General features: G+C 48.2%; 1 protein-coding gene across 2 annotated transcripts in view; it reads left to right on the plus strand.

The window, feature by feature from the left end:
• The first annotated feature begins 7,877 nt into the window (after window positions 1-7,877).
• Window positions 7,878-15,849, plus strand: part of qars1 (glutaminyl-tRNA synthetase 1) — a 59,893-nt gene continuing 51,921 nt past the window's right edge. Inside the window, exons 1-3 of one of the 2 annotated variants that reach the window (XM_063068290.1) lie at window positions 7,878-8,035; window positions 9,821-9,968; window positions 11,512-11,621. In XM_063068290.1, coding sequence (XP_062924360.1) covers window positions 7,928-8,035; window positions 9,821-9,968; window positions 11,512-11,621 — 366 coding nt within the window. In that variant the 5' untranslated portion in view covers window positions 7,878-7,927. Of the gene's footprint in view, window positions 8,036-9,204; window positions 9,318-9,820; window positions 9,969-11,511; window positions 11,622-15,849 lie in introns of those variants that run through there. The other variant, XM_063068289.1, reaches the window with a different exon arrangement.

Below are 15,849 nucleotides of genomic sequence, written 5' to 3' on the forward strand. Positions count from 1 at the left end.
CTCTGCTTCCTCTCCCGGGGGCTCCGGTGAGGGGTCTCAGTAAGATGTGTCACGAAGCTAAGTGTCACAACCCTCAAAAAGGTCCGCAGAATCCATCATCTCTCTGTCCTCCGGGACGGGAGATATGCGGTGAGCTTCCTGCAGGAAACCCGCTCCGTTCGAGGAGAAGAATCCACCCGGCTCCTGGAATGGCGGGGTTGGCGAGGTGGGGTCCACATCAGCCACCCTCAGCTCCACTTCCAGCAGGGTGTCCATCGTTTCTCCAGCCTGAGATATTGTAGGTTCAGGAAATCGTGCCGGACCGCCTGCTTCGCCTTGCCGTGCGTCAGGCTGGCTCACCGATGCACGTTATAAATGTGTGCGCCCCTGAGCCTGGCCCGATACCTTTGTGCCCATTCTGAGAGGAGTCTGTGTTGCTGGGCTCCATGGATGGTAGCCAGTGCGTTATCCTGCGGGGTGATTTCAACTGCACCCTCGAGGGGAGGGATCACACTGGTCCCCAGAGTCGTCGAGCATCGGTAAGGAAGTTCAGGGAGTCGATTGTCTCCACGGACTTGGTGTTATCTGGTAGAACCTTCACCCTGACCTCTGTGCTTTCTCGGGGAGGTACGGAGGAGGTGGAGGCTCGCAGATCGTCTAAATCTGTGTCTCCAGGGCGCATGTCTCCCGGGTGTCGGCCGCCTCCGTGCGGCCTATTGCGTGCTCGGACCACCACCTGGGGTGGGCAGAGCGGAATGTGCTGCCCGCACGGCTGGGGTCCGCGTACTGGCACTTCAACAACCGGCTGCCGGAGGGCAGCCATTTCCGGGATCGTTCCGGCTCTTCTCGAAGTCCTGGCAGGTACAAGAGGAGAGTTCCCGCTCCCTGAGGCTCTGGTGGGACGTGTGGTCCGACTGCTGTGCCAGGAATATGCTCGGGGACCGACCGAGCAGCGGATGTCCGGGATCGATCGGCTTGAGAAGGAGGTGATTGACACCTGGAGTCCCGGCTAGGGCTGACCGATGGGACAAGCCCCTCTGGGATGAGTACCAGAGGAAGGAGGAGGCGCTGAGGTACCTGTGGTTCAAAGGTCCCGAGGCGATTATGTGAGGTCGCGGGTCCTGATGCTACAGGATCTGGACCTCGCCTCGCCCTTCTGTTCTCTCGAGGCCCCCGGAGGCATTTTGTGGAGCCACTGGCAGAGGAACATCACAGATCCAGCGGGAATCGTTCCGTAAATTTCCTTTTATGAGGTTCTATTCTCGCTGGACCTGTACAGGTACAGTTCAGAGGGGGACTTCTGGAAGCGGTGCACCCCCGGGAATTGACTGTTTCATAGGCAGTAATAACCATATTTTAATTTGAATTTATTCACTGTCTGGTAAATAATTAACGTTTGTACTTTGTGTAATTTTGGTGTAAATAAACCTATAGTTCTGTTTTTTATAAAGGGGGTGGTACATCACGCTCCATTCCAGGTAAAGTTTCCTGCCTGTGGCCATCAAACTTTACAACTCCTCCCTTGGAGGGTCAGACACCCTGAGCCAATAGGCTGGTCCTGGATTTATTTCATAATTTCCTGGCATAATTTACATATTACTATTTAACTATTTATGGTTTTATTACTATTTATTATTTATGGTGCAACTGTAACGAAAACCAATTTCCCCCGGGATCAATAAAGTGTGACTATGACTATGACTAACATCCTGGTGAAGAAAGAAGAGGTCGCAGATGTTGGAATCTGGAGCTGAAAATGAACTGAGTGGGTCAGACAGCACCTGTGGAGGGAACTGGACTGCCAAAGCTTTGGGTTGGAACCCTTCACGGAGATACAGCGAGGACACAAGACCTCTGTTTAATCCAGGATAATTAGCCACCCTCTCTGATGGTATTTACAAGCACTTGCTCTGTAGCCTTCTAGACTTGGTGCTGTTGGTTTTCACCAAGATGTTGCAACAGGCTCTGACCCACCACCCCCTCTGGCAATGCCTTCCACATTGCCACTACCCTCTAGGTAAAAGGAAACTTCCTCTGGTCTTCTCCTTGCCTTCAGCTTAGACACCTGCCAGAGGGAAATGATTTTACACAAAAGCTCTACCACAACCTCACTGACCCAGGTAGGAAGGGAAGTAGCCCATGAACTTCCTTCATCACCTTATCGACTTGTCCTGCCACTTCAGCGATCAACCCAAAATCCCTCTGTAGCTCAGTGCTCCTGGCGTCCTAAGCTCATTACACGTCCTTTTCACAGTGCAGGCCCTTCGGCCAATCTAGTCCATGCTGAACTAGTATTCTGCCTAGTCCATCAATCTACACCTGGACCAAAGACTTCAATACCCTTCCCACGCACTTATCCAAACTTCTCTTAAATTGAACCTGCATTCCCCCCCACTTCCACTGGCAGCACATTCCGCACTCTCACCCCCACTGAGTGAAGAAGTTCCCCCTCAAGTTTCCCGTAAATATTTCACCTTTCACCCTTAACTTATGACCTCCGGTTCTAGTCTCACCCCGCCTCAGAGGAAAAAGTCCACTTGCATTTACTCTATCTATAGCCCTCAGAATTTTGTATACCTCTATCAAATCTACCTTCATTCTCCTTGACCTTTCCCTATCCCACTGGTCTTCAAGTTCTGGCAATGTCTTTGTAAATTTTCTCTGCACTTTTTTCATCTTATTGATATCTTTCCTGTAGGTTAGTGACCGGAACTGCATACAATACTCCAGACTGAGCCTCAGCAATGTCAAGCATCGAGGCTCAGGGATAAACTTTATTCACCATGTACGTTTACATACAATAGGAATTTGCCATCGCTTATACAATTCCTACATAACTCCTGCACTGTTGTCACGATGTGCGCTGGCAATGTCGGAACCCAAGTGCGGAGGAAAGACAGACTCCAACATAGAGACGGCAACCAGAGTTTCTTCATAAAAATTCCAACACATTGGTGAGCACCAGCGCAAGACGTAACATTCTTAAAACTAGGACCCCGCGTTTAGCACTTCTCAGGCTCCGCTTAAATCATACAAGTAACACAGAACCTCAAGCCCATCAAAGTAAACTTAACAAATTTAAACAGAAAGCATCAGGAAATCACATTACAACGAGCGAGTCACTCAAGAAAAAAAACACAAGGAACTCTAAATCGGGGGCCCCAACCTTTCTTGCAACGCGGACCGGTTTAATATTGACAATATTCTTGCGGACCGGCCGACCCCGGGGTGGGGGGGGGGTAGGGTTGCCAACGGACAAGAGTAGCAGTCAAATACGTTGTGTTTACCCCGAGAAGGACTACAATGACCATGAAGCCTTGCGCGGGCACTAGTGCGCATGCGTTTATCTGCTGATCCTCTCCCCCCCCCCCCAATATTTTTTGGAGACTGTGTTCGCGGGGGCGGGGGAATCACGACCGAAATATAGGTGGTAAGTGGCAAAAGGGTTTATCTAACGAATTTAATATTAAACACACAGCGCATATTTTCCTCGCATGAATATAGTGACCAGGGGAGGACAGGGGAGCTTGAAGTAAGTGTTGAATGAACTTCCAGTAGAAGTGGTAGAGGCAGGTTCGATATTATCATTTAAAGAAAAATTGGATAGGTATATGGACAGGAAAGGAATGAAGGGTTATGGGCTGAGTGCAGGTCGGCGGGACTAGGTGAGAGTAGCGTTCGGCACGGATTAGAAGGGCAGAGATGGCCTGTTTCTGTGCTGTAATTGTTACATGGTTATATAAGTAAGTCAATAGCATCATAACATTTTAAGTAACGTTTGGATATTAAACACACAGCACATATTTTCCCCATATGAACATACAAAATCATTGCAACACACCAATATCGCTGAATCAGTGGGAGCCCTGGGCTTGTTTTCCTGCAACAAGACGGTCCTATCGAGGGGTGATGGGAGACAGCGATACTCGAACGGGGTTCCTTATGTCCAGTCTATTCCGCAATTTAGTTTCCGTTGCAGTCATCGCAGAGATATGTTGGAAATGGAAGCAACGTTTTCAGTGCTTTCGTGGCTATCTCAGGATATTCAGCCTTGACTTTGATCCAGGATGCCGGCAGAGATGTTATGTCAAACATACTTCTCAGCCCGCCGTCATTTGCAAGCTCGAGGAGTTGATCTTCTGCCCGCGCTGACATGGATGACGCGCGGGTAATGACCTTGCATGCGTTCAAACTCAACAGTGGCCGTGACAGGGAATGAGGAAAGGTGTAGCTGACTCCTATCGCCAAATCATATCGTTTCCTCGCGGCCCGGTAGCGCATGCTTTGCGGCCCGGTGGTTGGGGACCGCTGCTAAATGATTAACGAATCTCATTTAACAACAATGAACCAATTCAGGTGATCTACAAATCTTTGGAGCCCAAGGCTCTCCGCACAGGCCAAAGAACTCGTTACACTCAATACTTTGAGTTATGAAGGCCAATGTGTCAGAAGCTCTCTTTCCAACACTACCTACCTGTGAAGCCACTTTCAAGGGATTATGGACCTGTATTCCCAGATCTCTTCATTCTAGTGCACTCCACTGCAGACAACATCCACTGTCTTTCCTTCATCACCTTCCCCCCCCCCACAACTCCCCCCCCAAAAAAAACTGCCCAGGAATGGAAAAGTCTAGGGTTACAGCCCAGTCCATCACAGGCAAAGCCCTCTCCATTTTTGCCTGGAGCACATCGAGGAGTACTGCCACAAAAAAGCCGCATCCATCATCAAAGATTCCACTGTATCTGCTCTGAGGAGGAGGCTTTTCATTGCAGAATGAAGGAGATATCCTCCTTCTTCAAAGAAAGGGGCTTCCCTTCCTCCACCATCATCTCTGCCCTCAACCACATCTCTTCCATTTCCCGCACATCTGCTCTTACCCCATCCTCCCAGCACCCTACCAGGGATAGGCTTCCTCATCCTCACCTACCACCCTATCAGCTTCCGTGTCTGCCATCTCCAATGGGATCACACTACCAAGCTGATATTTCCCTCCCCCAACTGCTTTCCACAAGGATCGCTCCCTACGTGACTCCCTTGTCCATTTGTCCCTCCCCACTGATCTCCCTCCTGGCACTTATCTTTGCAAGTGGAACAAGTGCTACACCTGCCTCTACACCTCTTCCCTCAGGGCCCCAAACAGTGCTTCCAACTGAGGTACACTTCACCTTATAGTCTGTTGGGGTCAGTGTTGCCGGTGTGGCCTCTTGTATATCAGAGACATAGATTGGGTCCTGGAGTCAAAAGTGGGTGGGACTAAAGTAATCAGCTGGGACCATAACATGGAGGCAATCAGCTGATTAATAACCAAGGCCCTTCCCGGCTATGAGATTGCATGAAGGCGGCCTGACCAACATCCCAGATGGGCAGAGACCTTTGTCTCCTGGCCAGGCCTCCTCTGTCAAGCTCAGGTACTTTATACTTTATATTTTATTGTCGCCAAACAATTGATACTAGAACGTACAATCATCATAGCGATATTTGCTTCTGCGCTTCCCACTCCCTGGATTACAAATCGATATTAAATATTAAAAATTTAAATTATAAATCATAAATAGAAAATAGAAAAATGGAAAGTAAGGTAGTGCAAAAAAACCGAGAGGCAGGTCCGGATATTTGGAGGGTACAGCCCAGATCCGGGTCAGGATCTGTTCAGCAGTCTTATCACAGTTGGAAAGAAGCTGTTAACAAATCTGGCCGTACGAGTCTTCAAGCTCCTGAACCTTCTCCCGGAGGGGAGAGGGACAAAAATGTGTTGGCTGGGTGTGTCATGTCCTTGATTATCCTGGCAGCACTGCTCCAACAGCGTGTGGTGTAAAGTAAGTCCACGGACGGAAGATTGGTTTGTGTGTTGTGCTGCGCCGTGTTCATGATCTTCTGCAGCTTCTTTTGGTCTTGGACAGGACAACTTCCAAACCAGGTTGTGATGCACCCTAGAAGAATGGTTTCTATGGTGCATCTATAAAAATTAGTGAGGGTTTTAGGGGACAGGCCAAATTTCTTTAGTTTTCTCAGGAAGTAAAGGCACTGGTGGGCCTTCTTGGCAGTGAACTCTGCTTGGTTGAACCAAGTCAGGTCATTTGTGATATTGACCCCGAGGGACTTAAGGCTTTTGACCTGTTCCACTTGTGCACCACCGATGTAAATTGGGTTGTGCGGTCTGCTACTTCTTCTGAAGTCAACAACCAATTCCTTCGTCTTGCTGACATTGAGGGATAGGTTACTGTCTTCGCACCATGCCACCAGGTTCTTAATTTCCTCTCTGTACTCGAACTCATCATTACCCGAGATACGGCCTGCAATTGTTGTGTCATCAGCAAACTTATATATTGAGTTCGATGGAAACTTGGCTACACAATTATCGGTGTACAGTGAGTACAGCAGGGGGCTGAGTACACAGCCTTGTGGGGCACCAGTGCTCAGAGTGATTGTAGAGGAGAGCTTGTCCCCTATTTTTACAGCCTGGGTCCTGTCTGTGAGGAAGTTGAAGATCCAGCTGCAGATCTGAGTGCTAAGGCCCAGGTTCCGGAGCTTAGGAATCAGTTTATTTGGAATGATAGTATTAAAGGCAGAGCTGTAGTCAATGAAAAGGAGCCTTACGTATGCATCTTTATTCTCCAGGTGTTCTAAGGTAGACCCCCAAGTAGAGGAGGTGCGTGGTGCTCCAAGCAAATGGCCTCAACCCTTCCAGTAGGGAGTCCACCTGCCACTGACCCACCAGGAGGCCCGCACTCTTCTCCCAGTTGACCCTTGCAGAGGATGCAGCCGAGAAAATCTGCTGGCAGTCTCGCATCCTCTGCGAGTCCACCTGGTTGGTACCTTGAGGAGGACAGCATTGGTGTAAGCCAAAAGGACAGCCTCCATGAACCAAGCCCATTAACCTCTAAAGGAGAGGGTACAGGAATGGCTCCACCCAACCCAAGTAGAACTGTCCCAAAACGGGGCACCCCTGATGTACCCCCTCCCCAAAGCACAAGGGCACTGTCAAAGACGCAGGGACCTTAACAAGGCATTGCACAGCCCATGAACTGAACTCTCCCACGCCCATGCCACAGTGACCCACCCTCATTATCACCCATGCCACAGTGACCCACCCTCATTATCACCCATGCCACAGTGACCCACTCTCATTATCACCCATGCCACAGTGACCCACCCTCATTATCACCCATGCCACAGTGACCCACTCTCATTATCACCCATGCCACAGTGACCCACCCTCATTATCACCCATGCCACAGTGACCCACCCTCATTATCACCCATGCCACAGTGACCCACCCTCATTATCACCCATGCCACAGTGACCCACCCTCATTATCACTCATGCCACAGTGACCCACCCTCATTATCACCCATGCCACAGTGACCCACCCTCATTATCACCCATGCCACAGTGACCCACTCTCATTATCACCCATGCCACAGTGACCCACCCTCATTATCACCCATGCCACAGTGACCCACTCTCATTATCACCCATGCCACAGTGACCCACCCTCATTATCACCCATGTCACAGTGACCCACTCTCATTATCACTCATGCCACAGTGACCCACCCTCATTATCACTCATGCCACAGGGGGACCCACCCTCGCTCGCTCGGCTGATGCAACACTCCCATTTATTGAGTTACAGTATTTACAGTATTTAAGCGAAAGCGGAGAAGAGTCGTCTGTCCAATCATAGCCGCCTTCGAGGCGGCATCTCCTATTGGTTGTATTGGTGATACCTTTGTGATTGGTTGTGCGGTACCCTTATGGAATGTTGATTGGATGGCTGCAGAAAATTCACGAAGGTATTGGCAGGAATGTGGGCGCTGTTCTAATTGGTGCTGAGACTGACCATTCGCTCGCGCTCCTCCCTATAAGGTGATTTGATTGGCCAAAGATCACGCGGCGGTAGTGGGCGCTGTGATTGGTTGATAGCTGCGTGTCCGGAACCCGGCGTGATGGCGGAGCTGGCTCTGTTTCGGCGGATCGGCCTGAGTGAGCAGAAGGCGCGGGAGACTCTGCGGAACGAGGCGCTGAGTGACGCCCTGGCACAGGCCGTGCAGCAAGTAAGGCCATCGCCGGGGCCCGAGGGTGTGGGAGGGTTTGGGTTCCGGGGGAGGGTGTGGGAGGGTTTGGGTTCCGGGGGAGGGTGTGGGAGGGTTTGGGTTCCGGGGGAGGGTGTGGGAGGGTTTGGGTTCCGGGGGAGGGTGTGGGAGGGTTTGGGTTCCGGGGGAGGGTGTGGGAGGGTTTGGGTTCCGGGGGAGGGTGTGGGAGGGTTTGGGTTCCGGGGGAGGGTGTGGGAGGGTTTGGGTTCCGGGGGAGGGTGTGGGAGGGTTTGGGTTCCGGGGGAGGGTGTGGGAGGGTTTGGGTTCCGGGGGAGGGTGTGGGAGGGTTTGGGTTCCGGGGGAGGGTGTGGGAGGGTTTGGGTTCCGGGGGAGGGTGTGGGAGGGTTTGGGTTCCGGGGGAGGGTGTGGGAGGGTTTGGGTTCCGGGGGAGGGTGTGGGAGGGTTTGGGTTCCGGGGGAGGGTGTGGGAGGGTTTGGGTTCCGGGGGAGGGTGTGGGAGGGTTTGGGTTCCGGGGGAGCGTGTGGGAGAGTTTGGGTTGGGGAGGGTGTGGGAGAGTTTTCGGTTACTCTCCCACACCCTCCCCCATAACCCCATGGGAGTGGTTGGTGTGAGAAGAACAACCTTAGCCTGAATGTAGTGAAGATAAAGGAAATCATTGTCGACTTCAGTAAGATGCAGACAAACTACCCCTCTGTACGAATACATGGCTGCTCTGTGGGGTTAAGTGTTCCCGAGTTCCTGGGATTTCACATGATGGGTGACCTCACCAGGTCCCTTAATATCACCTCCCTGAACAAGAAGCTTCAGCAGTGCCTCATCTGCATATTACAGGAGCACCATTGAGAGCATCCTGACAAGTGCATCTTCATCTGGTGTGGGAGTCGTTAAGCATCAGACCGCAAGTCCCTACGAAGGACTGCAAGAACAGCTGAGAGGATCATTCACTGGGGACATTTATCAGGAGCGCTGCATATGCAGGGCCCTTGGTATTAAGTATCCCACTCATCCAACAGCATCCTCTTTGACGTTCTACCATCAGGCAGGAGACTACGATGAACAAAAACGAGAACAGTCATGATGGGAAACATTAGGCTTCTAAACTCCTGGCCACATCGTACTCGAAGTAGCACTGGTTAATATGTTACATACATTACAACTTTGTATATTAATGCACTTTGTTTTATTAGTCGTCTATAGATTTTATCCTTGCCTTCCCAAGTTATCTTGCGTTATGTGTTTTACACCCCGGTTTGAAGAAACATTGCCTTGTTTCTATATACACGTATGTAGTTCATTGACAATAAACTTCACTTGTCACTTGAGCCGGGCTGGTCTGGGTGTGTGGGAGGGTTGGAGTTGTGTGGAGTGGCCCTGGGCTGGCATGAGGGTGTAGAGTATCTGTGTACAGCGAGGGCTAGGGAGAGTTGGGGGGGGGTGAAAGAAATGAGGTGTGTGGTGAGGGGTGGAATGGGACGGTGGAAGCGATGTAGGATGGGCATGGGACACAGCGGGGAGATGAGGATACCGTGAGGGGGAAAGGGTGGGGGCAGACAGGAGGGAGGTGTGGGTGTGTTGGGGAGTGGAGAGAGGGTTACCTAAGGCAGTGATTACCTCCACTGCTGACCCCGAGGCTATCTGGAGGTTTGAATCCCCAGGCTGGCACAATGGGCCGATGTAAGATGCAGTTAAAAGGACTACCTTAATGATCAGGGTATGTTGTAGGCAAAGGGAAAAATGGTCATCAACCCTTCCCAACTGGTCACATCTCTCTCTGGTCCCCATCAGGCAGAAGCGATCCTGGGCTGTGCTCTGGACAAGGTGACGGGTACACTGCTGTATAACGCCGCTGCTCGACTGAAGGACCAAGAGCACCTGGCATTCCTCATCAAGTACATCGCAAACAAAGGATTAAACTCTGACCTGCAGCTCAGTGGTAAGTGCTGGCCAATCAACGGGTTGTGTCAGAAACTTACAACAGTAACTAAACAGTGTGATATGCACCAAATCATTTGGGCAACTTGTGACAGCTCATACAATATAGACCATTACAGCACTGTACTGGCCCTTCAGCCCAAAAGGTTATCCTGGCCTTTTAAACTGCTGTAGGATCAATTTAATCCTTGCCTTTTGTATAATGAATGACATCAGACTCAATTTTTCTATTATTCATGTGCCTATCCAAACTAACTGGGATCTGCAAGTGAGGAAATAGACAATCTAATTGCATGAGGAGTTATTGAGGCTGGGCTTGTGATTAACTTTGAGGATGATGGTAGTGAATGCAGAGCTGTACTTGATAAAGAGCATCCTGATGTATGCATCTTTGCTGTCCAGTTGTTCCAGAATTGAGTGAGGAGCCAGTAAGGTGGCATCTACTGTGGACCTGTTGCTCCAGGATAAGTAAAGTCTGTTTAAAGCAGGTGATTACCTCAGACTGTCAAAAGGAGAGGTTAAAGATATCAGTCAATCAGTATTAGTACTTGGCCAGATACCCCATCTGGACCTAATGCCTTTCGTGCGTTAACCCTCCTAAAGGATGCTCGCACGTCGGGCTCGGATTGAAATCGCAGGATTTTCTGGGGCTGTGGGAGTTTGTGTTGGTTCCTCCATATTTTGATGGTCAAAGCAAGCATTGAGCTCATCTGGAAGCAAAGCCCTGTTGTTGCCCATGTCGCTTGGTTTAATGTTATAAGAGGATGTAGGGTAATGTAATGGGTGATGGAAGATATACAAAAATCTCTCATTCCCTGTCAATACAGCAAATTTGTCCTCGGGTTCTCCATTTTGTTCTCCATGATCTCACATTTGCTTACAAGATGGTGGGCAGATGGAGCCTCATCCTCTGCATTTCAGCATAGCTTGGAGTTCCCTCCCCATCCCGCCCCGCTTCTCACTATCATCGCACTATCTAGGTGTATGTAATCGTCCCCAGGTCACCCCTTCCAATTCTCGGTTTACAGAGAATTTTTTGAATGTTACTAACAGCCTGTTAGTGAACAAAGAGAAAGTACTGAAAACTCTCAGCAGGTCGGTGGAAAGAAAAGCAGTTAATGTTTCTGATAAAAGTTGTTTGGGCTGAAATGTTAATTGTGTTGCTTTTTCTAATGACTGACTGTTTTCAACACTTCCTCTTTTTATTTCATATTTCTGGGATCTGCAGTTTTGTTTTCGATTTTCTTTTGAGAATAAATTATAACCATTACAAACAAGGGAAAGTCTGCAGATACTGGGAAATCCAAGACAGACAAAATGCTGGAGGCACTCGGCCTGGCCTGCTGAATTATACCCATTAGTTCATTTACTGTACATCTGGTTTTCCATTATTCATTCCCGAGACTCGTTTTCTACTGACTAATTTCACAGTTATCATCATGCCTGATCTTTTGAGCTCCTCTAGCTCTCTGCTCGCCTATTTTTTAACCTGTGATTCCAGAAATTTCAAATTAATTAGATGTGCAATCCCTTTCTTCAATTAGCTGCTGTGGAATATATCAAAAACCACCGGCTAGATTCAATTGACAGCGCAGACTTTGAAAGAGAATGTGGCATTGGAGTGGTGGTGTCACCCGAACAGATCGAGGAGGCGGTGAGTACGCTGTGGTTAGAACATTATGTTGTGCTTGTATAAGACATTAATGTGGCACACTTGGATTACCGAGTTCAATGTTGGACACCCTGCTAGAGGAAAGGTGTCATTAAACTGCAAAGATTTATAAGAATAATGCCAGGACTTGTAAGGAGATTAGGCAGGTTAGGACTCTATTCCTTAGAATGTAGACTGAGGCATGATCTTAGAGGTGTATAAAATCATTTGAGGCAAAGGTAGAGTGAAGGAACAATTTTTCCCGGTGTAAGAGGACTTCCACTAAGATGGTGGCACGCTCAGATCTCTCTGGGTCCAACCAAAGATGCAATTATTCGCCCTTTACATCTTTTTCACAATCACAAGACACTGCAGGATATTAAGAACGTTGTACACTTGGATTTCCAGAAGGCGTTCGATAAGGTGCCGCACAAGAGACTTATAAATAAGATACGGATGCATGGAGTCGGAGGAAGTGTATTGGCATGGATAGTGGATTGGTTAAACGATAGAAGGCAGAGAGTTGGTATAAATGGGTGTTTCTCCAGTTGGCAGTCAGTGGTGAGTGGGGTGCCACAGGGGTCGGTGCTGGGCCCGCAGCTGTTTACCATTTACACTGATGATTTGGAAGAGGGGACTGAGTGTAGCAGAGCAAAATTTGCTGATGACACTAAACTAAGTGGAAAAGCAAAATGTACAGAGGAGGTGGAGAGTCTGCAGAGGGATATAGATAGGATAAGAGAGTGGGCCAAGGTCTGGCAGATGGAATACAATGTTGGTAAATGCGAGATCATCCACTTTGGAAGGAATAATAGAAGAGCAGATTATTATTTAAATGGTGAAAGATTGCAACATGCTGTTGTGCAGAGGGACTTGGGAGTGCTTGTTCATGAATCACAAAAAGTTGGCTTGCAGGTACAACAGGTTATTAAGAAGGCCAATGGAATGTTGTTCTTCATTGTTAGAGGGATTGAGTTCAAGAGCAGGGAGGTGATGCTGCAACTATACAGGGTACTGGTGAGGCCGCACCTGGAGTACTGTGTGCAGTTCTGGTCTCCATACTTGAGGAAGGATATACTGGCTTTGGAGACAGTGCAGAGAAGGTTCACCAGGTTGATTCCAGGGATGAAGGAGTTAACCTATGAGGAGAGATCGAGTCGCCTGGGACTTTACTCTCTGAAGTTCAGAAGAATGAGAGGGTATCTTATAGAAACATACAAAATTTTGAAAGGGATAGATAAGATAGAAGTAGGAAAGTTGTTTCCATTGGTGGGTGAGACTAGAACTAGGGGGCATTGCCTCAAGATTCATGGGAGAAGATTTAGGATGGAGATGAGGAGAAACTGTTTTTCCCAGAGAGTAGTGAATCTGTGGAATTCTCTGCCCAGGGAAGCAGTTGAGGCTTCCTCACTAAATATATTTAAGATACAGTTAGATAGATTTTTACATAGTAGGGGAATTAAGGGTTATGGGGAAAAGGCAGGTAGATGGAGCTGAGTTCACGGACAGATCAGCCATGATCTTATTGAATGGTGGGGCAGGCTCGATGGGCCGGATGGCCTACTCCTGCTCCTATTTCTTATGTAAGAATGCTAGGTACTGCAGGGCCACCCCATCAATGAGATGCTGGATCGCGGAGGAGCTGTATTTGTGGCATGCCATGTTTCAGCCACGCAGGGAAGATGGCGTCAGTTGGTACATGAAGCATGATTTATTGGACGGGCAGAATGTTTTTCTTGTGATTGCAAGACCCTATTGGACATTAGTAAAGTAGGAAACTGACTCTGATTCATTGGCAAGACTGGCAGAGGAGCTGTGTGGCACTGATTTGTGCCACAGGGTTGTCTGTTGTGGCTGGCAAGGAAGGAGGTGCTGGAGCTGGTTGTGTTGCTGAGTTGGAGGCTGGCCCCTCTTGGTGCTACTCTCCAGTGTCTGCTCGATGGGAGACAGGCTGGATTGTCTTCATCTGTGTCCCCAGCTGCACTGCCTGGTTACGAGGACCTGCTGTGGGCTGTTCTTGCAGAAATGTGATTCCAGGACGAATTCCATGCACCATTGATGTACAGGCAAGGGCACTCAGGCTCGATTATTACTAATAAATTTTTTGTTTGTAGAGTGTGTGCAGTGTGTAAATGTTGGTTGTATTTTGCACCTTGGCTCCAAAGGAATATGTTTTTGTTTGGTTGTATTTGTGTATATGGTTGAATGACAAATACATTTGAATATTGGAAAACTAGAGGACATAAGTTTAAGGTGAGAGGGAAAGATTTAAAAGGGACTGAGAGGCAACTTCACAGGATGGCGGGTAGCTACGTGGAGCAAGCTGCTAGAGGAGGTGGGCACAGTAAAAATGAGACCCTTTGGCAGCTACATGGATAGGAAAGGTTTAGAGGCTTTGGGCCAAGCACAGGTCAATGGGATCAGCTTAGTTGGGAATCTTGGGTCGGCATGTATTACTATTGATACACGATTCCTTCTCCCACTCCCAGTTGCCATTGGTCCCACATTCTCGTCACTCTTTGGTAAAGAAATTCCCTGATTTTCTTAATGACTCACTTGTGTGAATACCTGTGATTCAGCTCTGCATGTGTAAGCCATCTGTGTTGACTCATTGCCCCTCATTCTTTTTTCCTCTCTCAAGAGGAGAAAGATCAGGTCTATCCATCCTTTCTCACATCATCCTCATAAATCTCTGCACCTCTTCACTATCTCTGAGTCTTGGTGACCAGAACTGTGTGTAATATTCAAAGAGTAACGAGGTTTCAGTGCAAGTTTCAATAATATCCCTCAATGTGATTTTTGTAAAATAGTTTCTACCCTTTTGTTTTACGTCCTTTGAACGTGTATTTTCATTGATCCTCTTTCCCTTTCTATGTTTTCTGAATTTTCTCCTAATTTCATTGTATTCACTCTTGTTTTTTGTGGTCTGTGTATACTGTACATGCCTCTTGTTTGTTATTTCTCTTGTCTTTCCTCATTGTTGCATAGCAGAGGTTCCCAACCTGGCGTCTTTGGACCCTTCGGTTAACAGTAGGTGTCAATGGCATTAAGGTTGGGAACTCCTGCCTTAATGCTTCATTTGTCCTTTTAGCAGAGGCTTTTCTACACTGAAACATTTCCCATTCAATTTCTGCAACATTGTTTGTCAATATTATTGCTTTTCTATTTTCCCAAGTTCGACTATCAGCCCCTTCATTGGCTTTTCTATAATTTATCAACTTGGTTTTCCTGCAGTCACTCTGATCACTGCTAGCGGCGTGTTTCTTTCCTGCAGTCGCTCTGAAACATAATGTGATCACTACTACCGGTGTGTTTCTCTGCTCTTCCTTCAGTAGTCCAGCATTGGCCATCAGGGTTAAATTTCACTGCAGTCCATAAGGACTTTTAAGTTCTCCCTGGGACCGCATGGGCTTTCTTCAGGTGCTCCAGATTTGCTTGGGGGCAGCCCGCAAGGTGCCACTACACTTCCTGGCACAAATACAACGTCTCCACAGTGTTCAGCAGAACAACACGAGCAGCAGCAACAGAACTAAAGGGAATTACAACACAGCAAGTCGCTTTCTCCTCTCCCACCCCTTCAGGCTTCTTCCTCCGGACTGTGCCTGTTAGTGTGAACTCTGTTATCTCTGTCCACCCACATTCAGTTTATTTTATTGGTAATCGAATGCTAGTTTTCCATTTCTATTCTGTTATCACTAAACTGCACTGCTTTCTGTAATGATAGCTTCTCTGTCCGGCTCCACCCACTGTAGCTAGAAGACATTTCGACAGATATTTGAATAGGCTCAAATGGAATTAGTGTAGATGAGCAAGAGGATTGTCATGAACAGGGTGGGTAGAAGGGCCTGTGCTGTGTGACTATATTGTGAGCACCTGTAGAGCTGTGTCCTGTGAGGCCAAAGGTTGCAAAGTGGTTATTTTTGGCTGTATTGACACAATCTATGATGACAAAATGGCACGGCCTTCAAAATGTCACTGTTGTATATCACCTATATGATTAAAAATCCCAGGGTGAGTCACAGAAATATTAAGCACTAAGGTGTTTCTGGAGTAATAAGTCAGGAGTCCCTTCTAGTGAGAGAGGGTGGTAAGGAGTTGGGGAGGGGTGAAACTGGAAGTGAAAGTGATAGCTTGTTATCTCAATTCTGACAGCTAAAGGTCATGCTGTTCGAGCCCTAACTCTTTCAAAAACGCCCAATGCTGCCAAATTCAGACAGGATAAAGAGAACCC

Source organism: Mobula hypostoma, chromosome 15 (genome assembly GCF_963921235.1).
Source record: "Mobula hypostoma chromosome 15, sMobHyp1.1, whole genome shotgun sequence".
NCBI lineage: Eukaryota > Metazoa > Chordata > Chondrichthyes > Myliobatiformes > Myliobatidae > Mobula > Mobula hypostoma.